Below are 24273 nucleotides of genomic sequence, written 5' to 3'. Positions count from 1 at the left end.
GCTGTCTAGCATTGTCTGTGCCCACTCTCCCTTTTTCAGCTGTGTCCTCAGTATCCTCGGCATGTTTGATTATTTTAATACTTGCTACCTTCTTTCTTGGAAATTTTAATTTTTCACTTTGAGCAGGTTCCTTGTCTTTGGACTTGACGTGCTCTTCCCTGTGTTCTGACCGTCCTCTTCTTTCCGATTTCTGCGAGGAAGTCTGAAAAGATCGAGAGGGACGTGTATCAATATCTTGATATCTATCAGGCTTTTTCAAATTATCCCTATTTCTAAGGTTGTATCTTTTCTCAGAGGGCTCCCTTTGGGGAGACTTGTGTTCTCGGTTCGGAGATCTTTCCCTCCGCCGAGGAGACCTTCCTCTGGACTGGAATCTTTTTTCTTTGGGAGTGGATTGTTTATTTCCATCCCAGCTCTTTTTTGGAGTGTTTAGATTATTTTTAATAAATATCTTTTCAGGATTTTCAAGTAGTTGGGGTTTTACCGGTTTCCCACCCAAACTATCTCTACCTATTTCTTCATAGGATTTTTCTATGATTCTAGCAAGTTCAATTGGTTTGTCTGCTATATCTGTTTCTTTCAATTTTTGGAGGTAAGTTATATCCTCCATTGCCAATTGAACTAACTCTCTATATGCCTTTGTTAATTCTTTTATTTTAACTAAGAGTTCTTCGCTTGACATTTTATCAATGTCTGAATGTGGTGTGTGGCTGGCTAGAACCGGCCACGTTGCTCCTGGTCTACCTAGTGGACCGAGCCTGGTGATGTGATCATTACGTTTTAGGGCGCCTTTAAACCAGAGCAGATGCTCTTGGTAATTTAGTGGGGTTTCAACATCCTCGAAAGGAGTGTATTCATCCGGAGGTTCCTCTATTTTGTAATAGTGGAATTTGTGTGTTACAGCGTTTGCTGCTGGAAAGTTTATCCATGAATAGAATACCTCTGTCTGCCGATATTCGTGTGCCTCTATCACGAATATGACTGTACCACCTCGCGGTGTCAGGCCATTTTCTATAAGTTTTAGAGTTATAGTTCTTAGATTGACCGGAATGAGTATTGCATTCGGTTCTGCCTTTAGGAGACTCGTGTCCTCCTCTAGGAGTTGAGCTGCTAATTTTACTCGCTCCCTTTCATCATCACTTTCTGTCATTTTACTGACTGAAAGTTATTCGGTTGCAGAATTACTTTCAAGGAGACAAAGATTAGGTGCACAATATTTTGGAACACTGTATCCTTCAACGTTGACTAAACCAAAACTCTACGTAGGAATCTCTTCCTACTAAGTTCCGGCGGATTTTAGCCTTTCACCCACTCCGGACGTCTATTGGAGTATTTACGGGAAAAAGGGTCTGTGTGAAAAAGCACGACTGAGTTACTCTAACATCTTGCGTTAGTTTTATCGCCTTACCAAACGTTGGGCGCCATGTAGTGTAGTTCCTATATTCCCAATAGGCTCTGCACATTGGAATAATATATTCAGCAGTGTAGACGTAGGACTGAGGTCGACTAGGTCTCTACTGACTATATTAGACTTAAGGTTTGCCAGCTAGCTCAGAGGTCACTAGAAACTTCCTCGAATAAACGAGGAGGAGTTTAACCTCCCTGGATAGACAAGAAGGGATTAGCTTCCGACAACCATATTACATGACAACTTTGCTCCCTTAGAATAAGAGTAAATCTCTAGTCGTGTGAAAACAATAGACCGCTATTTCACTCAGTCAATTGTGCGTTTTTAGTTTCACCAGAGTGCAGAGAAGAGAGAGAGACAGGCGTTTTCAATAAAAGGTATTATTTATTGAGCAGTCTTCCTTCTCATGCAAGAGAAATGAATTGCCACAATTGCAATACTTAATGTAAAGTAAAGTACGTACAGTAAAAGGAGTATTATTAAATAATACTGCAAAAGCATTGATATGGTTTCTTAGCCATAAGATACTTTAAAATGGATAAAATATATACATACATATATACATTGACTAACGTGCTCAACTGATGCTTCTAAAATACGCCTACCCCGGTGTACCTGACCTAAGCCTAATACGTGGGAAGGAGTAAGTAAGTAGCAGTTTAAGTTAAGTTGGTGTTGCCAAGAATCCGATTCAAGAATTCTCTTTAAGGGTTTAGTCAGCACTGTACCTTGGGAATAGAATGTAGAAGGTCTGGTATCTCTTTCCTCAGGACTTGATATCCCAGCAACCTGCAAGGGTAGGCTGGAAACGCTGGAGCTGGATTTTCTCAGCAGGAGAAAATACAGCGTCTTTCTCAGCGCGTCAAAGAGGAGGGGCAGCGTCCGTGGGCTCTCGTATCAGCTGGGCTCTCGGGCAATCAGATAGCTGCTCTGCCCCAAAACCACCACTGTGTCTTTGCTTAAGGCAACGTTGGTATATTTATACCTGAAAGGTGCCGAGTTTGACGTAAGGTTTGGACATAAGACGTCAATAAAGATGTCACTAAGAGCTGGCCATTCTTACAGTGCTCGCAGGAGTTCTATTACAAATCAAAACAAAGCAAATGGGGATTTCCCAGGTTGCTGGAGGTTTGGTGTGTCGAAAGAACTCGTTGTGCTTTCTAGGAATCCAAGGAAGTAGCTTTTGCCGTGCCTTGGACTGCAAGGGCTCTTTACTTAAATATGGATCTGATTCTTATACCATTATAGGGATATTATTGATTATAGCCGTACAAGGGCATAAAATAGCAATATTGATTCAGGTTCCTAGAGAAAAACACAATACCGGTGGCGCCCACCCCCTCGGTGCCACCTCCGGTGCCGTCCTCAGATGACGCCGTACCCGGTTTCAGTTCCGGTCCGGGCTCGGCGTGGAAGCAGCGCCGCTCAGCGCCGTCTCAGACGCCGACTGGTGAACTTTTCACCTATGCCCCGGCTCTGTCATTTTTGCCAGTTTATCAGGACACGGATGAAGGGGAGAACTGGGAGGGGTCTGAGGACCCTCTTGCACAGCAGTGCCAGTTAAGTCAGGACTGGGCAAATTAGCTGGGGGAGGCCAGGGGTCTAGACACTTCACCTGATACCAATTTTCTCTCTCCTCCTTCCATGGCTATGGTGGAGGGAGTAACTTATGCTGTGGTTCTGAATTGTTTTGTCCACCATAAGCGTGGAAGGGTATACTCAGATGTGAGTCCCTTGCTCACTGCACCATCAGGATTCAAGCAAGCCGGGCCGAAGACGGCTGAAATGCCAGAAACCGGTCCCCGGAAGCTTGTTTCCTTCCCAGTATAAGAATTGGCTTGGTAGTTTGGTCTGCCCTGTTCCCATGATGCACTGGGCCAGGGACATACTAATTTGCATGTAGCCAGGTTCTGAGCTGGGATGGTGCAGTGAGCTAAAAAACGGTGATGCAACAAGCCCTGATCTTTGGACTGGGTAGGAGTGTTCTGCTTAATTCAGATACTCTGTCCATCACCACCCCCTTTTCTGAATCGTTTTGTCCACCCTAAGCGTGGAAGGGTATACTCAGATGTGAGTCCCTTGTTCACTGCACCATCAGGATTCAAGCAAGCCGGGACGAAGACGGCTGAAATGCCAGAAACCAGTCCCCGGAAGCTTGTTTCCTTCCCAGTATAAGAATTGGCTTGGTAGTTTGGTCTGCCCTGTTCCCAAGATGCACTGGGCCAGGGACAGACTAATTTGCATGTAGCCAGGTTCTGAGCTGGGATGGTGCAGTGAGCTAAAAAACGGTGATGGATCAAGCCCTGATCGTTGGACTGGGTAGGAGTGTTCTGCTTAATTCAGATACTCTGTCCATCACCACCCCCTTTTCTGAATCGTGGTGCTGCGCAAGGCGGCCAAAGCCTTGGGCCTTGAGCTTCCTGCAGCGGCGTGAGGATTAACCTCCTCACTGAGGTGCTTCAACCACCATTAAGCTCTTTGGAGCCTCTGCTGCAGTTTAATGAGGCCCTCACTGACCTTCTAATGGGCACTTGGTTCAAGCCCACCACAGTCCCCCCTGTGGATTGGAACGTGGCCCGGCGCCACAGCCCAGCTCCGGGCGACCCCTGCTTATTGTCCACCCACCCTATCCCTGAGAGTCTGGTTATCCAGGCCTCCACGTTCCAAACCACATTCCCTACTGCACCCCCAGACCGGGAATCCAAAAAGCTGGAACAATTTGGCAAGAATCTGTTTTTCTCTGTCAGTCTAGCGTTGCGGTCCATTAATACTGCTTGCCTTTTGGGTCGTTACACCCACTCTCTGTGGGATACGGTGGCGGACGTGCTGCCCCAGTATCCGGAGGAGGCCAAGACACGGCTCACCCAGGCTCTTGCTGAGGGGCAGGATGCAGCATGGTACTCCATTCGATGTGGACTTGACAACATAGACTCGCTGGGCAGAGCGATTGCTACAACGTGCTGATTTGTCATCATGCCTGGCTGAGATCCACCAACTTTTATGGGGATGTCCAGAGCACTCTTATGGACATGCCTTTTGATGGCTGTCGCCTCTTTGGCAAAAAGGACTCCAGGGCTACGACCAAGTCCTTGGGTCTGTCGGCCCAGCGCCAGCAAACTTCTGCTTTTTGCTCCTTTCGTGGCCACGGGCCGCAGGATCAACCTCAACGCGAATGTGCATTCCACCGTCGCGAAGCAGGGGGACAGAGAGCCAGTCAGTACACATCCGCTCCTGCAGCATCTGCCTCAAAGCCTTCCTATTCCGAGCTTTCAGGCCCATTCCACGCCAGTAAGAGGCAGAGTTTGCCATCACCTGCTCCATTGGCGTATCATCACTTTGGAGAGGTGGGTGCTGCAAATCGTCCAAAGGGGCTACTCCCTCCCCTTCTAGGCGACCCCTCCAGCCATGCCACCCCAGTACCACCGCATGTCGGGGGATCATTTACAACTTCTGCAGGAGGAAGTTACAGCCCTCTTGGCCAAGTGGACCATCAAGCACGTTCCTGGGCCAGAAGTAGGACGTGGTTGCTATTTCCACTACTTTCTGGTACCCAAGAAGGACAAAGGAGGCCTACGCCCTATCTTGAACCTACAGAGCGTCAACGGCTTCCTCCGGGAGGAGAAGTTCAAAATGCTGACTTTGGCTCTGGTCCTAGCTAACCTGGACCCAGAAGACTGGATAGTAGCGTTGGACTTGCAGGACGTGTATTTCCACATACCCATCCTGCCGGCCAACCGGCGTTACCTGCGGTTCACCGTGCTCCCCTTCGGCCTTACCAGTGCCCCACGGGTGTTCACAAAAGTGATGGCGGTGGTCGCAGCTCATCTGCGCAGATTAGGGGTTTCAGTCTTCCCCTATCTCAACGATTGGTTGTTGAAGGCGGGCTCGCCAACCGACAGTCGTCTCCAACCTCCAGACTACGGCCGATTTCCTGCACTCGCTGGGGTTCTCCATCAACGTGCCAAAGTCACACCTGTGCCCCTCTCAGAAGCTCCTTTTCATCAGAGCAGTTCTGGACTCAGCGCAGTTTCAGGTTTATCCCCCCGAACAGCGGGTTCGGGATATTCAGGCTCTGATTCCAATCTTTCAGCCTTTATCCCGGGTCTCGGTCAGGTTGACGCTGCGGCTCCTGGGGCTGATGGCCAGGTGGCGAATGCGGGCTCTGCAGTGGGACCTGAAGTTTCAAGGGCACAGCATCAGGGCAACCTGTCCGACCACGTCCTGATCTCAGAGGGCACTGCGAGCCAGTTGTAGAGGTGGCTCACGGACTGCGATTGGGTCAGCGGCAGATCTCTCTCCCTTCCCCAACCGGAGCACGTAGTAGTAACAGATGCGTCCCTCCTGGGATGGGGAGGCTACATGGGAGAGAGGGAGATCAGAAGCCTCTGGTCTCCGGCAGAGTCCTGGCTCCACATAAACCTTCTGGAGCTGGCGGCGATCCGGCTTGCACTGAAAGCATTCCTTCCCGCTGTCCAAGTAAGTGTAGTGCAGGTGTTCACGGACAGCACCACCACCATGTGGTACTGCAACAAACAGGGCGGGGTGGGGTCGTGAACCCTTTGTCAGTCGGCTCTGGGCCTCTGGCAATGGCTGGAACACCAGAGCGTCTCCCTGGTGGTTCAACACCAGGCAGGTTCCCTGAACGCCAGGGCGGATGAACTCAGCCGCCGGTGCGCGATGGATCACGAATGGCATCTGAACTCGGACCTGGTGCAAGTCTTCTTTCAGCGATGGGGAGAGCCTTGGTTAGATCTATTCGCCACCTAAGAGAACGCGCAATGGCGGGTGATAAGGTGCCCGCCTTACTTTTCGCGGATGACACTTTATTAATATCTAAAACCCCTGTCGGACTGCAAAAATTGTTAAATAGGTGTCCTCTTTTTTGCCATTTGAGGGGCTTAGTAATTAATACCTCCAAGACAAAGCTCCTCTACTTTAATCCTAGTAGGTCAGCTAAGTCCACCCTCACACTTGATGGGGTATCTTTAGAGTGTGTCAAAACGTTTGATTACCTGGGAATTAGAATTTCAGATAATTCAAGCTGGAGACCACACATTGATAAAATGGCCCTGAATCACAACCGGGTCGTGGGTGTGATAGGAAGAGAACATCGCGCTTCAAAATCCAGGCCAATTGCTCCTGCCTTTGAGATTTATGCTGCCAGGGCCTTAGGTTCAGCATTATTTGGTGCTGAACTCTGGGGCTTTGATAAAGTTGATGATATCGTAAAGGCGGAAAACAAATTCTTTAGAGAATTGGTCTCACTCCCACAAGGAACACCCACTAAACCACTATTGAGCGACTTGGGAAGCCGCCCAATGAAGGTTCTTGTTATATTACGTCCACTTCTCTATTGGGCCCGTCTCTGGCGCACACCTGAGCTATCCAAATACACCGATGGCCTAAGAGAAGTGATGAATCCTGAGGGACACTTTAAGATTAGTTGGCTAACAAATATAAAAAAGTTCCTTATAGTATTGGGATTCAAAGCAGCCTGGGAGTTAGGGACTCAGTTGACCAAGTTAGATATTAAGCTAGCCTACTGGGCATGGGTTGACAGCCAGGAAAATAGAAATCCTTGCCCAGGTAGATTGACTGACGAGTTTCGTCAGCACAAACAGGCCCCCAGCTTGGAGTCCTATTCAGATTTTATCCAGAAACCCAGGGACAGGGCCCTTTATATTCAGTTCAGATTGGGCACGCTCCCTGTATGTGAACATACAAATAAATGGAAGCCTCCCCATCAAACACTCTCAGCTTGCCAACACTGTGAAGGAGTGGTTGAAAGCGTCCCACATCTTCTGTTCGCTTGCCCTGCTTATATTAAACCAAGTATTAGATGGTTAAAACCTATCTGTTGGCAATTAGGAACCAGGAATTACCGCGAAGCGCTTAGAATATTGCAAGCTGACACCAATACAACTCTGGCTTGCGGTGTGGCCAAATTCCTTAGTTGGGTTTGGGTGATTAGATCAAAAGCGCTATGTCCTGGTTTTTATTCTGTATCAAAGCTGAGATAGTTTAATTCACCTTTTAACTTTCCCTCGTGAGTTTTTAACTTTTTATCTTTTAACAAGTTGTTATTTATTGATGGAATGATTATGCGAAATTAATTTTCCAGGTTATGGTATGCAGTTTATTATCAAACTAAACATTTAGAATAGGTTTTTTCTACTGTTTTTGTAAAGCAATTTGCATCCCCCGAATGATGTTTTTCAGATTTTTTAACCTGGCTTCTTTGTGTAATTGTTACAAACTGTACCTTTTTTACATAATTTGTAAAATGCTTTTATGATATTTTTATATCGAAATAAAGCTTTGATGATGATGGTTCAACACCTGGCAGGTACCCTGAATGCCAGTTAGGACGAACTCTGCCGCCGGTGCATGACGGATCACGAATAGCGTCTGAACTCGGACGTGGCTTTCAATGGGGAAAGCCTTGGTTAGATCTATTCGCCACCAAAGAGAACGCGCAATGTCATCAGTTCTGTGCGTTGGAATTTCCAAGGCGGCACTCGCTCAGAGACGCTTTTCGTCGCGAGTGGAGCTGCGGTCTGTTGTACGCCTTTCTGCCTATACCACTTCTGCCCAGAGTGCTGAAGAAGATCCGGCGAGACCGTGCCCAAGTCATCATTGTGGCTCGGGACTGGGCACGAAGATACTGGTATCCCGAGCTACTCAGCATGTCAGTCGATCCCCCGATTCGTCTGCCTCTACAGGAGCAGCAGCAGGGGACGGTCCTCCACCCGAACCTGTCCAGTCTCCACCTACATGTGTGGAGATTGAGCGGCGACAGTGGAGGCCATTTGACTTGCCTCCTGAAGTCTGTGATGTGATTCTGGCATCCAGGCGTCCCTCCTCAAAATCAGTGTACGCCTGCAGGTGGAACAAATTTGTGGCATGGTGCACAGCAAAGGCTGTGGATCTACTCTCTGCCCCCCTATCAGAGGGTCTCCTCTTTCTTCTTTCTCTTGCCTAGCAGGGCTCTGCTCTGGGCACTATCAAAGGCTACCTCTCTGCCATTTCAGCCTTCTTGAGGCTTTCTGATCAGCCTTCTCTTTTCAAGTCCCCTGTTGTAAATAGGTTCTTGAAAGGCATCACAAACATGTTTCCTCCTGTTCCTTTTGTGATGCCTCAGTGGGACTTGAACCTTGTTCTAACCTATTCGATGTGCGCTCCTTTCGAGCCACTTCACAATTGCCCTCTTCGACTTCTGACTCTTAAGACTGCATTCCTGGTTGCCATCACCTCTGCCAGGAGAGAGAGTGAGCTCCAAGCGCTATCTTCTAAACCTCCTTTCCTCTCTGTCCATCCGGAAAAGTTGTCTTGAGAACTCGTCCTTCTTTCCTGTTCGAGGTGGTTACACCCCTTCACATCGGGCAGTCCATCACCTTGCCCACCTTCTTTCCGCCTCCGCATCTCTCAAAAGAGGAAGAGAGGGTCCACCGTCTGGACCCAAAACGTGCGCTCTCCTTTTATCTAGACCACACATGCCAGTTCCGGGTGGACGACCAGCTCTTTGTTGGTTACGTGGGCGCTAAGAAGGGACGAGCGGTGCACAAACGAACCATCTCTCGGTGGGTCGTTTTGTGCATCAAGGTCTGTTACTCTTTGGCTAAGAAGGAGCCTCCTGTGGGGCTATGTGTCAATTCCACTCGGGCCACGGCAACTACTACTGCTCTGGGACGGGAAGTCCCCTTGCAGGACATCTGTCAGGCAGCCACGTGGGTCTCGCTGCACACGTTTGCTAAGCACTATTGCCTGGACAGCCAAGTCCGGAGAGATGGCTTTTTCGGCCGTTCTGTTCTCCAGGACTTTCTAGTGTGATCTTGGTTCGCAGACCCACCACCGGGGTTGGTATTGCTGGGGTATCTATTCTAAGGTAAGGAATCGAACACTAACCTGTTTCTTTCAGATGCACAAGTTACTTACCTTTGGTACACGATATATCTGTAAGAAACAGTAGTTAGGGTTAGATTCCTTACCGCCCCACCCTTCCTCCCCGTTCTGCGAACCGATATCTAGGGTTAAGGTATCTCCCTTTGAGGGCCCTAGTTTCATGGCACCAGTGTCGGTCTCTGGCATGGCAAGCTATGTACAAGAACTGATGTCAACGCGCGAGGGCGGCGTCTAAGTGCTCCGACGACGTCATCTCGGCGATCACTACGCAGACGACGGAGCCGCAGACGACGCCTACCGACGGGCGGGGGTACTGCTACTCAAAAACTTTCCGGACCCAGTCTGACGCCTGGGGATATTCTAAGGTAAGGAATCGAACACTAACTACTGTTTCTTACAGATATATCGTTACCGAAGGTAAGTAAGTTGTACGTCTATACCACTTCAGTGCTGAAGAAGATCAGGCGGGACCGGGCCCAAGTCATTCTTGTGGCTCCGGGCTGGGCTCGAAGAGTATGGTATCCCGAGCTACTCAGTAGGAGCATCGATCCCCCGATCCGTCTGCCTCTTCGGGAGGATCTTCTGTCGCAGCGGCAGGGGGCGGTCCTCCACTCGAACCTGTCCAGCCTCCACCTCCATGCTTGCAGAATGAGTGGCGACAGTTGACACCTTTGGATCTTCCTCCCGAAGTCTGCAATGTCGTTCTGGCAGCTAGGCGTCCCTTCACCAAAACGGTATTGCAGGTGGAACAGATTTGTGGCATGGTGCGCAGCGAAGGCTGTGGATCCCCTTTCTGCCCCTCTTTCTGAGGTTCTTCTGTTCCTTCTCTCTTTGGCCTAGCAAGGCTCTGCTCTCGGCACTATCAAAGGTTATCTTTCAGCCATCTCCGCCTTTCTACGGCTTGCAGATCAGCCTTCTCTTTTTAAGTCCCCTTGTTGTTAACCGTTTTCTTAAGGGCATTACGCATACGTTTCCACCCGTACCCCTTATAATGCCTCAGTGGGACTTGAATCTTGTCTTGACCTTTCTGATGTGCGCTCCCTTTGAGCCTCTTCATAACTGTCCCTTACGTCTTCTCGGTCTAAAGACGGCCTTCCTAGTTTTTATCACCTCTGCTAGAAGAGTGAGTGAGCTCCAGGCCTTTTCTTCCAAACCTCCTTTCCTTTCTGTTCATCCGGACAAGGTGGTTTTAAGGACCCGTCCTTCTTTCTTGCCAAAGGTTGTTATGCCCTTCCACATCGGGCAGACCATCACTTTGCCCACGTTCTTTCCGCCTCTGCATCCTTTTAGGGAAGAGGAGAGGCTCCACCGTCTGGACCCAAAACGTGAGCTAGCATTCTATTTGCAACGTACACAGCAGTTCTGGGTGGATGATCAACTTTTTGTTGGCTACGTAGGCGCCAAAAAAGGTCGAGCTGTGCACAAACGGACCATCTCCAGCTGGGACCATCAAAGCATGTTACTCCTTGGCCAAGAAGGAGCCTCCTGTGGGGCTCGCGTGCCCATTCGACCAGGGCAACTGCAACCACTAGTGCCTTTGAACGCGGCTTTTCCTTGCAGGACATTTGTTAGGCAGCTGCATGGGCCTGGCTGCACACGTTTACAAAACACTACTGCCTTCACAGTCCGGTCCAGAGAGACGGCTTCTTTGGCCGTTCTGGTCTCCGTGACTTTCTGGTTTCATCTTGTTCGCAGACCCACCACCGGGGATGGTATTTCTGGGGATGGTATTTCTGGGATATCTATTCTAAGGTAAGGAATCTATCACCAACGTGTCTCTTTCAGATGCCTAAGTTACTACTTGTGTAACGATACATCTGTAAGAGACATTAGTTAGTGATAGATTCCTTACCGCCCCACCCATCCTTCCCGTTCTGCAAACTGATTACTAGGGTTAAAGTCATCCCCTTTATGGCTCTGCGTTTCGGCGTGGAAAGTCGTGTACAGAACTGACTTTAGCGCGCATGGGTGGCGCAAAGTAGTTTACGTGATGTCATCAAAGCTTACGGTGCCAGTGACGGATGCGGCGCCACACAACGCCACCTACTGGCGCGCAGGGGTACTGCTAAGCAGAAAACTTTCCAGATCCAGTCTAACGCCTGGGAAATATTCTAAGGTAAGGAATCTATCACCAACTAATGTATCTTACAGATATATTGTTACACAAGTACTAACTTGTGCGCTTTAGTGCATCCCAGGCACTACTCACTTGTGACCTTCCACCCACTGTATTCATTTGTAAACTTCACACACAAACACTGTTTCTGGTGCTCATCACTAACACCACAATAATGAGCTTTTCCCGCACACCTCATTCTGCATATCTAACTATACCGATCTTCTGTGAGCATCTTGTATGTGTCTCACACAGCAGGCTTTCTTACATTGGTAAGCACCTCTTCCGCACAACTGTACATCAAATTTTTGGGAGCTTTCCACACAAGGCAAATTCTTTTTGCAAATTTATCGCATAGGGATTCTTATATTTTTGTGCATTATAATGTGGTTTGAGTGCCCTCTACACTCATATCATCCATCTGCAATAACACATGGTTTTGTACTTTGTGATGCTTTAAGGGTATCTCAACCCTTCAGCCACAGGAATGAAGGTGATAAACTTCCAGTATTTAAAAAAATATTCTCGCTGTCCTTCTGCCCTGCTAAACCTGGGGTTTCCAAAAGGATTCCGACTGACTTACATACTCAAACGGACACACAGAATACTAAACCATACTGTTAGACCTGCCAGCCTCAGCCTTTTGGCCTGCTTACCTCCTCTTTTTGCTGATTCTTTTTGTTGGCCTTAGGACTCTGAGGGCTTTACCACTGCTGGCCAGTACTAAAGTGCATGCACTTTTCCCCTAAACATAGTAACATTGGTGTATACACAATTGGCATCTTTTATGTACTTGAAGGGTCCTTGTACAGTGGTATACCATATACCTACGGCCTGTAAATTAAATGCTACTAGTAAGCCTGCAGCACTGATTGCCACCCACGCAAGTAGCCCTTTACACATGTCTCAGGCATGCCACTGCTGATCCTGTGTGCAGTGTTCCTGCCATGTCGACTTGCCATTAAAAATCCCCTGCCAAGCCTTAAACTTGCCTCTTATTACACATAATTCACCCGTAAGGTAGGATTGGGTAGCCCATAGGGCAAGGTGCTATGTAACTAAAAGGTAGGACATGTACTTTTAAGTTTTGCCTGTCCTCATAGTGAAAAGCACCTACATTTGTGTTTTAGTATTTTGAGGCGTACTCCTCTCATAGATTAACATTGGGAATTCCTTAATACACTCTTTTAAGCTGTAATTCCTGCTTAGAAAGGAGTAGCTGTGTCATGTTTTTGTCTTTGGAAGGGTAATGATAAATCCTCTTTACTGTTAAGGTTGGATTTCAGGGGAGGAGATGGAGTTGAGGGTTTAGGAGATAGTGATATGGTATCAGATGGGGCAATGTAGAAGCCATTTTCTTTGATACCAAATGCAGTAAGCTTCTAAGCCCTAAGCTTCTGGGCCTTGTTACGTTGACATAATAAACACTGCACAAGATGCTTGCATTTTTCCCTAGCTTCAGAGAAACAGCTTAAGTAACGCATGGTTCGCTCGAAAACGAGAGACGTGACCAGGGAAGATGCTCGCTTAGGCACGTACATTTCAACATATCCCATTTCGCATTATGTTTCTGGTCATTGCTATTATGTTGCAATTATTAACTGGAAAAGCACCAGACTTATATTTTACATTACTGTACAAAGTCCCTATTTTAGATATGCCACTTTTAGAAAGTGGACATTTTTCTGCTGTAGCAGCTCTATCTCCAATACACTCCAATATTAGTCCAATTGCATTTTGAGGTTTAGGAATGTTGCAAAGAGCTTTCAGTTTATTCTTTTTTTTTCCGTCCCACCTTTTTGTTTGGTTCATGAAGATGTATGATTTAAAAACATGTTTTTTCACATTGTCTGCTTATTTTGTGAATGTAAATAACAATTAATGCATACTTGCAAACTGTGACTACATGCCTGACTTTATCAATGTTCCACGGCAAAAGCATATAATAGTATTCGTTTAACGGAGCGTAACGCTCTCAGACAATGGGCAGTTTGCATAGGGTCACTGGAAAGTCCAAAAGGTTGTCCTTGTCCCTAACCTCCCACCCCTTCATAAATGTAGTGTCTCCTATGCCCCTGGCCTCCGCCGTATCTCCAGGGTTGGGGGGCACTGTTTTCTGGGCTGGCTGACCTCCCCATCAAACTGAACATGACTGTGGCTGAGACTCTGAAATAAATCGCCCCCTCAATCAGTGGCACTGATTCTTCTCCATGTATTCCTAACAACTCTGCACTCTGCATTAACAACTGGGGCCACCTCTCAGCCCTGAGGGGTGGCTCTGCCTATTAGTTGGATTCCTCTGTGCCGACCAACAAGCCAGGGTCCTCCTTCCCCTCCAAACAGCCCCCTTCTCAGCAAAACATCTCTTTAATAGTTTAGGTGGTACAGGAGTACTCACAGCCCCACATATGTGTCACAGGTCTCAGACGTTTATACCATTTGTGCCCCACCCTTGCCAGATCTCGAGCCCTACCCCAGAGAGCCTCCATCGGACTGCACAGCCTAGTTACCATTGTTCTGATCCCTTGGAGTTGATTGCTATGCTAAGAGATCTCACCAACACCAGGATTGTTATTTTATAATATATATGTTGTAAGAAACGCCACTAAATTGTTATATTATGGTATAACATATGTTGTAAGAAACAACTATATATATATATATATATTTTTTTTTTATATATACACATTTTCTTTTTTTTTTAACAATCAAAAGCACATAGTATTGCTTAACAGATAGGGTAAAGGACATAGACTTCATTAGGGGATTAGTTGAATTTGGTGATCTGTGTAAGTGATACATCTCATTTATAAAGTTAACATAGATTGCTGTCGCTGCTCTTCTTTTCTGCTACAAGTCTGGGTAAATTGACTTGATTAGCATTTAAACTTAATATAAAAGCAATATTCATCTTGCTGTTCCTGATGCATTGCCTGTTTATGTACAAATATGATGGTTTTAAAATGTTTACTGGTGATGTAATGAGTAATCTGTTACTTTTCATACATAATATGAATAAACCCTGGAATTTCCCACCAAATTTTAACTATGTGGAGTGAATGAAGCATTACAGAGAACATTTGTTACTAGTAAGCATACTTACTGCCCTTTGCCTACAAACCTTCCCTCCCCCCATTTACTTGAGTTTCATGCAGTTTCTCATTGACATCATACATTGCAGTGTCCTGACTTTTTCCCTGTCCGTGGGATGATGTTGCATATTGAATTTTCATTCTCATCCTTAGCATCAAGCACTTTATTAATGTCTACTCATTCTGATCTAGTACCCTCTGCATTTTTATCCATTGCCACATTACTGACTTTATGTGCGTTATTTGTCCCATATGCATTCCTTGGGCCTTCTGGTTCAGAAGAGCACATCCCACCGTTGCTGACCTTGTTTGGGTTCAAAAATTTCATTAGGCCCTGTCAGACTTCCCATACATCGTTAATCTTGTCATTATATATGATTGCTTTTGTATGCCACAATAATGCTCGAGTGTTTCCATATCAGTTGTCTCATAAACTTTAGTAAAGCCTCATTCATTGCCCACATCAAGATCTCATAAACCTAATCCTGCTTCTTGCACATATAACTAATTTTGTATAGCTTTAAGTCGTGTTGTCATGGCCTGTATCACTTACCTCATACAATTGAGTGAATTCTAACCATTATCCCCATACTTGAACTAGACTTCATTATTATTTGGGATGATGTAAAGTTTCACTCATTTTTTATATATATTTGTCTCCTAGCATGCAATGTCAATGGAGTAGAGGATCACAGCTTAGCCAAGCGGTTGCGGGGAACACCAGAGCGCATTGAACTGGAGAATTACCGTGTATCGCTGCAGCGGGAGGAAGAGTTGGAAGAGGTACCTGAGGAGACTTTGGCAGAACACAATCTCAGCAGTGTGTTGGACCAAAGAACTGAACAGGATGCAGCCAGCAGGTCAGCAATGACAGAAGCACCAAGCTTCAGAACAATTGCACTATAGCACATAGTCTTTAATTTGTGAAATATATACACATGATTAGGCAGGTCAGGCCTGGTGCTAGACATCAGGAATCAGATACAATGAAAGGCTGTAGTTTAAACCAGGCAGATAACTGCCCATTTCTGGAACTTCTCTTCCTTCTTAAGAATACAGTAATAGTGATGTAAACCCAAGCCTCTATACCCCCGTCAGCCCCTGCAAATCTCAGGTTTTTATTTTTCCTTGTATTTTGGATGTTTTCATCAGGTAAGAAACCAAGCTGTGTACTGCTAAGTTTCTCCATTTTAGGGCAAGTTCAAAATTAGGTCATATTTGGAAAGCATTTGTGTTTTTACAGAACCTTGTGTTCGATTCTCTTCATTCTCTTGAGGTTTCTTTCAAAATAGATTTGGAAAGGATTTTAAAGTTTTGCACTTTAGTGTCCCTTATGTTGGTCACCAGCTACATTTTCTTCTTGTGCAACTTTTGCCCTCTTAGTTGTTTGTATGAAATGACTAAGACATAGGAATTTACGTGCGTCTTAACATACATATTATTTTCCCAACACACTGTTACTACTTTCTAAACAGTAATCTATTCTGACTGCTGAGAGTCTGAAATTGTTCATGATGGTAGAGTTCAATGCTAATTGAAAGGTCAGTCTCCATCTTGAACCTTTTGCGCCTCAGTCTTCATCATCTAGAGACCATCACCACACAACGCTGTTTTTGCCGACATTGGTCCTGCACTCAATTGCTTGCTGCGGATCACTAGAACCTGTGTGGTAGGTGACCACTATATCTAGTTGGACAAACCAACACTATGCCAAACCTCCTGCCTTTTCGCCCACATTGTTGCACTTAAGTTTCAGAAACTTATCTCGAGTCCTGTCCATTCGTCTGATCACAACCTTGTTGCTATATTTGCCCCAATTAGGCTATGGTATGGCACTTCAAACAGCCTCTGTTACATTCAGTGATCGTCACATCATCCCTTTCTCACTGAACATTCTCAGGCCAGACAAATCTTCTATGAAAGCCATTACAATCAGAGCTGTCATAACCTCGAAGAAAGTTTATGTAAACTCTATAAAGAAATTCCTTTCTACCTCCTAACACCTGGTCCCAGAAATGTCAAACAATTCCACTAATGGTTAGCAGGGCTTTTTATAATGTAGTCCTCTTACAACCATATGCCTGTGATCTAACAGGAGAGTCAGCTGGTTCATCATTCATATAACTATGAAAAAAAGAAGTCTTATCCCCCAAAAGACTTTATAGGAAAGCACTCCACCACAAGGACAGAGGCGTGTCCCTAAAGACAAGACAGAGTTTTCTGAACTTCATCAAAAAGGCCAAGAGGTCATGCTATGCATAGCACAACTTGGTGGCTACGTTTCCTAACAGAGTCTTCAATGCTTTCTGTAGCCACAGCAGCTCATTAACAAAAGTAAAATACTAACAGAAACTATGTGATAGCTTAGCAAACCACGCATTAACAAATGCTGCCAATTTCTAACTATAACTCCTCGCCAAGCAGCATGCCCTCAGAGCCTTACCCACCAAGACGGGCTATCCTTAGCCCTTAGTCGATACTGTGCATATTCAATCCTCTAACACAGAACATAGTGGAAATGGCCAACCTAATTAAAGCCACAAACTTGGCTGGTTCTCTAATTTACCTTTGCTAGCCACAAATGTTCCTAATCCTATTTGAATCTTCTGCTACCATACAGGTGAGAGAGATCATCAAGCCCTCCCTATCAAGCAGTTATTTCCTAATCACTCGTTTTTACAAGTCCTCTTGTAACCATGGCCTAGTAGTTTCTTCTTGGCCCTCCGATGAATGCAGATATGAACAAACTTATCAGCTTGCAAGGAAAGAACATACAGGCTGTGACCCACGCATCTCTACAATTTACTAAGAGTTAATGCATGTTGGGCAACAATCAGACTCTGCTAGAGGCTGTCAGGAACTGATGTATATTTCTAGTGGGGTGCTAATAATATTTTTCCTTAACCGCATCGATGCTGCGGCGATTTTTGCGCTGTGCGGCTTTTTTTTAAAAGCCGCGTTACATGACGAGCTCAGCTCGTCATCAGCACACGCCAACCCTGGGTGATGACGAGCTGAGCTCGTCATCAGCATCGAAAGGGTTAAAAGAGAGAGGCATATACAAGGAATCCACATTGTTAATTTTAAAGTCTTCATTAAAATATTAAAGCTGTCAGAACCGTCCCCCAGGCCCTTATCACCTGCAAACTGGACGACAGCAATGCACTTTGTCTGCATCGGTGCCCAGGTAACCAGGAAACTGCAGGTCATACAGAACACAGCAGGCAGGCTCACTCTCCGGTTCACACACACATCACCCCGTACTTCAAAGCACTCCACTGGCTCCTCATCCAGCACTTTTTAAGCTCCACACCCACACATAAAAACCTTGCACAATCTAGCCCCAACTTACCTCAAATTCCACACACTGACCAGAAAGATATGATCAGCCAATCTCCTGCTCGCTTGCATTCCCAGTGTCAGACCTGGCAGACGCACTTTCTCGTACCTCGCACCCAAGGCCTGGAACAATTCCCTCATCCTGCCACCCCCACATCCTGAAGACCTCACTCTTTACCTAGAGCTCTGACTCTGCCAGCTCAGGTTCCTTTCTTATCTAGTACCTGGATGCCCTCCTGTATGAGATGTGTGCTCTACAAATAGTCATCACGGTACAAAAGGGGGTGGTGATGGACGGAGCATCTGAACCAATCAAACACTAACACCCAGTCAACAGATCTGGGTTTAATCCATCACCGTTCTTTAGCCCACACTGCCACCCCAGTTCTGACATGGCCATATGCAAATCAGCCTGACCCTGTGCCTCATGGGAACAGTCCAGCCCGAACTGCCAAGCCATACCTTCCCTGGACCGGAAACAAGCTTCCTAGGACCGGTTTCTGGCATTTCAGCCGTCTTCAGCCAGGTTTGCTTGAATCCAGTGGCAAAGTGAGCAAGGGACTCACGTCTGAGCAAACCCTGCAAACTTATGGCAAACAAAGCGGTACAAAAGGGGGTGGTGATGGACGGAACATCTGAACCAATCAAACACTCACACCCAGTCAACAGATCTGGGTTTAATCCATCATCGTTCTTTAGCCCACTCTGCCACCCCAGTTCTGACATGGCCATATGCAAATCAGTCTGACCCTGTGCCTCATGGGAACAGTCCAGCCCGAACTGCCAAGCCATGCCTTCCCTGGACCGGAAACAAGCTTCCTAGGACCGGTTTCTGGCTATCAGCCGTCCTCAGCCAGGATAGCTTTCTCAGGGACAAATCCTAGCCCATTACTTTGCACACCATGCCACCTCGGTTTGGACTCCGGCAGATGCAATAATGAACCTGCTCCAATAGGAAAAGTCCAGCCCGATGTGCCAGGCCAGTTCCTCCCTTAACTACAACACAAGCAACCAAAGACCGGTTGTGCCCTTATTAGGGCTCATCATTTAGGTATAACTTGGTTCCAGTGGCATAGTGTGCATGGAAACCACGTCAGAGTATACCCATCCCACTTAGGGTGTCACACTAAAGTAGACAAAAGAGTTATTGATGGAATGCTTGAATAAAAGTCAGCCACTGGTAATTACTTGGGTGAAGAGGAGTTAGGCAGACTTGTCTCGGCTATGTTTCTCTGAAACAAAATCAGATAGTAGGTAAACAAGTGCGACCTTGGTGCAGAGTAAGTTGCTGTGACTCTATAAAATATGAGCTAAAATACACTGTGTAAAAATAATAGAACATGTTTATACTGTGAATTCACGCAAATGAAATAAAACTTGACAGTTATACATTATTATATGTGTGAAGCTTTAGACTGCGTTGAGCCTAATAAGTACTTATACCTTGTGATAGGGCCTCATAGGAAAAATAAGACAAAACATAGAACACCAATGACGAGAAGACATCATATATGAAACATATTTAAAAGAAACATTAACTTGACCAGACTGCCTTCCCCAAATGTCAGTTTTCATCAGACAAAATAATCTACTACCAGAAACACTGAATGGAGTCATGTTTGGTGCACTCTACAGTGTCATCAGAGGACGTCCATTCAAGCCTTATGGACACACCTTTAGATTGAAATCCCATTTCTGGTGATCAGACTGATTTGGACTTGGAGTAGTTCAAGGAGGGGGCAGGCCATGACCTGATCCTTTCCACTGGCTTCTTAGGCATGCCATTTCCATTAGCAGTGCCACAGGTTTGGGGACTATTCCAAGGATCTGCCTATTACTGCAAAACTGCTTTAGTCTGCCTTTGAGAGAGCACATGTCTCTTCTGAGGATGAGGGTGTCCATGCCGTGGTACACTGTCATATCTCACCATTGCATTCTGCAGAATTTCATGCAGATTCTCATCTTTCCCTTTCATGACTTGTTCCCTCCCTCTCATCCCTCCTGTCCCTTCGGTCTCCTTTTGCGGAAGTAGGTTCTGGCGCTTTTGAACAAAGAGAGAGAATGAGATCAGACAGCAGTGCTACTCTCACTGTTATCTGGCTCACAAGGAAGACAAATGCTTTTGCCTGATTGTGGACCTTTGTGTTCCGATTCCTCTAGAAGTGCCAGATGCTTCTTTGAGCACTGGAGGTGAAGGATTGCTTGGTGTCCCTCAAATTGCATGGCATATATTTTCATATACGATCTTGAAGTACAAGATGTGCCTTAGTTTGAGAGGAGGTTCCAACTACTGCATTGAATGTGATGTTGTGGTTACATCGCATCTTTGAAGGTTTGGGATCTGTGTTTCAGTACCTCAACGTTTTCACCAGCTGGTGTCGGACCATCAACAGAAGGCAATTTTCCTCCATTATGACCTAGGGTTTTCCATCAACCTTCCCAAGTCTCACCTCCAATCCTCTTCATCTAAGCAGAACTGGACACTATCTCTCACAGGACCTCCCCATTAGTTTTTGGATATTCAGAATATGATCCCCATGTATCGGAAAGTTGCTCTTCAACTTTGACAGTCCTGCACATTTTGGGCTTGCTCATCTTATGCCTTTTGCGGGTGTATCTTGATCGGTAGCACGTGTGTGTGACCCAGTGGTGCCTCAACTTCCATTGAGCCTTGCACTGGGGAGTTTATATGGGCAGTATTTCCATTGCCCCGGAGGCAGGTTGGAACCTGCAGTAGGGACTTATTTCAGATCACCTCCCATGCAGGAAGTCTTTCTGCCCTTCACTGACCGTGACCACGGTGTAGAACAATAGAAATTTCCTAGTAGATACAAACGAAAGTTTCAATTCTATTAAGGGCTCGGCGGCAAGGATTATGCTCTGCTTTCTTTATTTTCCATCACCAGCAGATTTAACATTACAGAAAAACTCTCTTTCCCAGGAACTCCATAGAAAGGGAAGTCCAAGAGGTCAACCAATCAGCATCCACGCATGTCCTTAGGGTCCGGGGATTGCTGGGATATCTCCTCTTTCTTTGACTGAGAACCAACCAGCCATGAACGAATTCCATTAGTCCGTTTTATGTGTGTCCGGTCCTGAAAGAAATAAGAGAATATCGAATAAATCAGAACTTAACCATCACAAGACTCACAAAGGTATTATACCAATGAGAAGCAATGTTATAAGAAAAAAGGCACTAGGATAATCGTCAATGCAAATACAGTTATACTCTGAATAGCAACACCCTCAAACAAAGATATTGAGACCCAATACTTGGTTCGGGTGGGAGAGCGAATGAATCCTCAGGAACTCTGGGAGGGAATAATCCTCGCCTCCTGAGTCCTTAACAGAATTGAAACTTTTTTTTTGTGTCTACTAGGACATTTTCCATTCTATGGCCCGACCGGAGGCGAGGATTATGCTCGTTCAAAGCTTGTCCACCACCAGGGAAGCCCTGTCAATGACAAGTTTAAAATAGAATCTTTTAAACATCGAATATGATGACCAGTCAGCGGCATTGATAATATCCTCGAGACGAGCTCCGAGGGTAAAGGCTTTGTAGGCCATAGCTCCTGTCACTGAATGAGCACCGAAGTGCGAGATGTCAATGCCTGCTTCCCACATGATCCATCTGACCCATCTTGCAATGATGGGAGGAGACACAGCCTTGAAGGGTTTCCTGAGAGAAATCAGCAACTGGTTTACACTGTGAGGACAATATTCATCCGTCATGCTCTTATAAGCCTTGAGGCAGTGCTCCACACACAAGATAGGGTGTTTATCAAAAGCCGGGTACGAAATTACCCTAGAAGTCCGACTTAGTGCAGTGTGAAACATGAAAGGGGACCCCTTGAGGGGGGAAAACCCAACCGTGGAGATCCAGAGCTCTCGCATCAGAAACCCTCCTGCAGGAGACCAAACAAAGGATCATGGGCAACTTTGCAGAGAGCTGTTTGCAAGACAGGTACCTATTCGTTTGCCAGGATTTAAAGAGATGCAAAACTGTGTTCGAGGCATGTGGGCTGCTGAATTCATATCTTGTGCATAGATCGCCGCCTAGTGTTGGGTCCGGATGATTGCACCTTGTTATCCGGGAAGAGTATTCGAAGTATCACGAGATAGATGACTCCTCCCCTGGACTACAGTGCGCATGGGCATGTTCTCCATCCTCAGATTGTTTTTTTTCCGCCATTGGGTTCGGATGTTATTCCTCTACTCCAACTTCGGAACCGAAACTAAACTTCATTAAAAGGCCAAAAGGTCTTCGACTTTGACAGTATTGTTCTCGCTCGGTACTTCTTGACTCGACCAAACTTTCCATCTTGATCCGGTCGTCGACGCAGGCCGTTGGGCCTTTCGACGCCACGTGGGTCAGCTGTCGATGGAAAGAAGTCCGTTCAAAAGGTGCCCACAATGCCACTCCAAATTCCCGCATACTGACAAACATACAGTATGCAGCAAGTGCTTATCACCGGAGCACAACGAAGAAAATTGCCCAGCTTGTGCCCAATTCCGTTAGAAGAAGACCATTCGGATTGGACGGGCCGCTTGGCAAGAGATGCAGCGACCAGAACTGGAACTAGCCTTACAAAATGGTGCCATGCCAAGATCTGACGACCTCGAGGCCCCTCAAGATGGACGCGTTGCCATTAGAATAACAGCGCCACTTTTTCAACAGAAACACACCTGATCTATTTTTCCAACGGTGATGTGATTTTCTTTTTGCTTCGCTGGACTCTATTCTGCTCACTTCCTTCGTATTTTACATAACTCATTTTCTCTTGACTCTGGCCCCTTTCTCTCATATTATCTCACATTCCCTTTCTTTGTTCTTCCTCTTCCGAATCCTCCCCTTACCCTTTCCCAAAACAGCGTCCTTCTGCTCCTCCCTTTCCAAGTCTCTCCCTCCTCAGCCTCAACCCACTGCCCTCCCTTGACCACTCATGTGACTATCTGATTCTCCTCTCCCCTACCTTTTCCTTTGCCTAATATGCCTCCTCTCAATATCCCCCACACCCCCCTCCCAGGACTTCTCTTTATCTAAACATGGTCCCAACTCCTGGTCTATTCCGTACCCCGCCAATCTTTCTAAAAACGCTAGAAAAAAACTCAACACAACCTCCTCATTCGAAATCCTGAAACACTTATTGTTGACAACTACTACAGCCCTACCACCCCCATTAAAACGAATTACAGCTTCTACTCCAAACGCCCCTCTAAATGGAAAAGCATTTTCACAGAACATCTCCCAGTCACTAAAACCTCCAAAATACCCCATGGCGACAAACTTTCCACCACTCCCTCTCCAACCTTTTGTGGGGAAATCAACATCTCCATATTTAAAACTGGTAACATCCTCATCCAAGCGGCCGTACCCCATCTTAATACCTTCGAACTCTATTTCAGATCCTTGGCCATCCAACTTTCCAATTCCACCAACAGCCTCCCATACTCTCCACCTCCTCTCTCCCCACCGACCCCGCCCCACCAGCCCACTTCCTCCCGCTGACCTTTCAACATCCAATGACACCATGCAAACGTTGTCACCCATCCCCCCTTTTCTCACTATGACCCCCCCTCTCCCCTTGATCCTCTCCTCACCCCCAATCCCTCTTACACCTAATCAGCCCACCCATTCCCCTCCCTATGACCCCTCCCTCCGTGCCCTCTTTCACAATCTCCCCTTCCATTCCTCCTCCAACCCCCCTCACTCCTCCTCTCCCAACTCATCCTCTCTCACGCCGAATCACAATACTCCTCACCCAGATTCCCTTCCATTCCTCCTCCAACCCCCCCACTCCTCCTCTCCCAACTCATCCTCACACCCACCGAATCACAATACGCTCACCCAGATTCCCCTTCCTTTCCTCCTCCACCCCCTCATTCCTCCCCTCCCAATTCAGCCTCACCCCTTCTGAATCACACTTCCCCCCACCCTTCTTCTCCCAACTCATCCTCTCCCTCGCTGAACTTTACTCTTGCCATTATCCCCCCTCACTCCTACACCAATCCACAACTGTACCTCCTTCCTATCTCCAAACTTCTCATCCACAGAGGTCCCATCTCCCCCCTACCCCGACATGCCACTCCTTCTCCCATACAACTACAGCCCTCCCTGCTCTCCTGCCTGCATCGGCTCTTCTCCTCCTCAGATCAGGCCTTCTTCACTGCCTCCTCAGAGCAGACCCCCCTCCGCTGCTAACTCTGAACCCCATTTGTCCTCCTCCCCCCCACACCCTATTTACCCCCTCACTCTTATCTCAAACTCCCTTCGCAACATCGAACTTAACCTCACCACCCTTACCAGAGATCTCTCTCGTCTCAGGAACGATGTCCTCAACCTCAAATCCAGCGACCTCCCTCCCCGAAGAAATACCGCCAGCCCTAGTCTGATAAACCCCACCACATCCAAACCG

General features: G+C 46.7%; 1 protein-coding gene across 10 annotated transcripts in view; it reads left to right on the top strand.

Annotated features, from left to right (window-relative positions):
- The window catches only part of MICAL3 (microtubule associated monooxygenase, calponin and LIM domain containing 3), a 2050293-nt gene that overhangs the window by 1361084 nt on the left and 664936 nt on the right, over positions 1 to 24273 (top strand). For all 10 annotated transcript variants that reach the window (XM_086952901.1, XM_086952911.1, XM_086952910.1 and 7 more), the window contains one exon: positions 15183 to 15378. In XM_086952901.1, the coding sequence (XP_086809027.1) occupies positions 15183 to 15378 (196 nt within the window). The remainder of the gene's footprint in view (positions 1 to 15182; positions 15379 to 24273) is intronic.

Source organism: Lissotriton vulgaris, chromosome 1_2 (assembly GCF_964263255.1).
Source record: "Lissotriton vulgaris chromosome 1_2, aLisVul1.2, whole genome shotgun sequence".
NCBI lineage: Eukaryota > Metazoa > Chordata > Amphibia > Caudata > Salamandridae > Lissotriton > Lissotriton vulgaris.
Note: the sequence above shows the minus strand (reverse complement) of the source record. Positions and strands in the feature narration are given on the sequence as shown.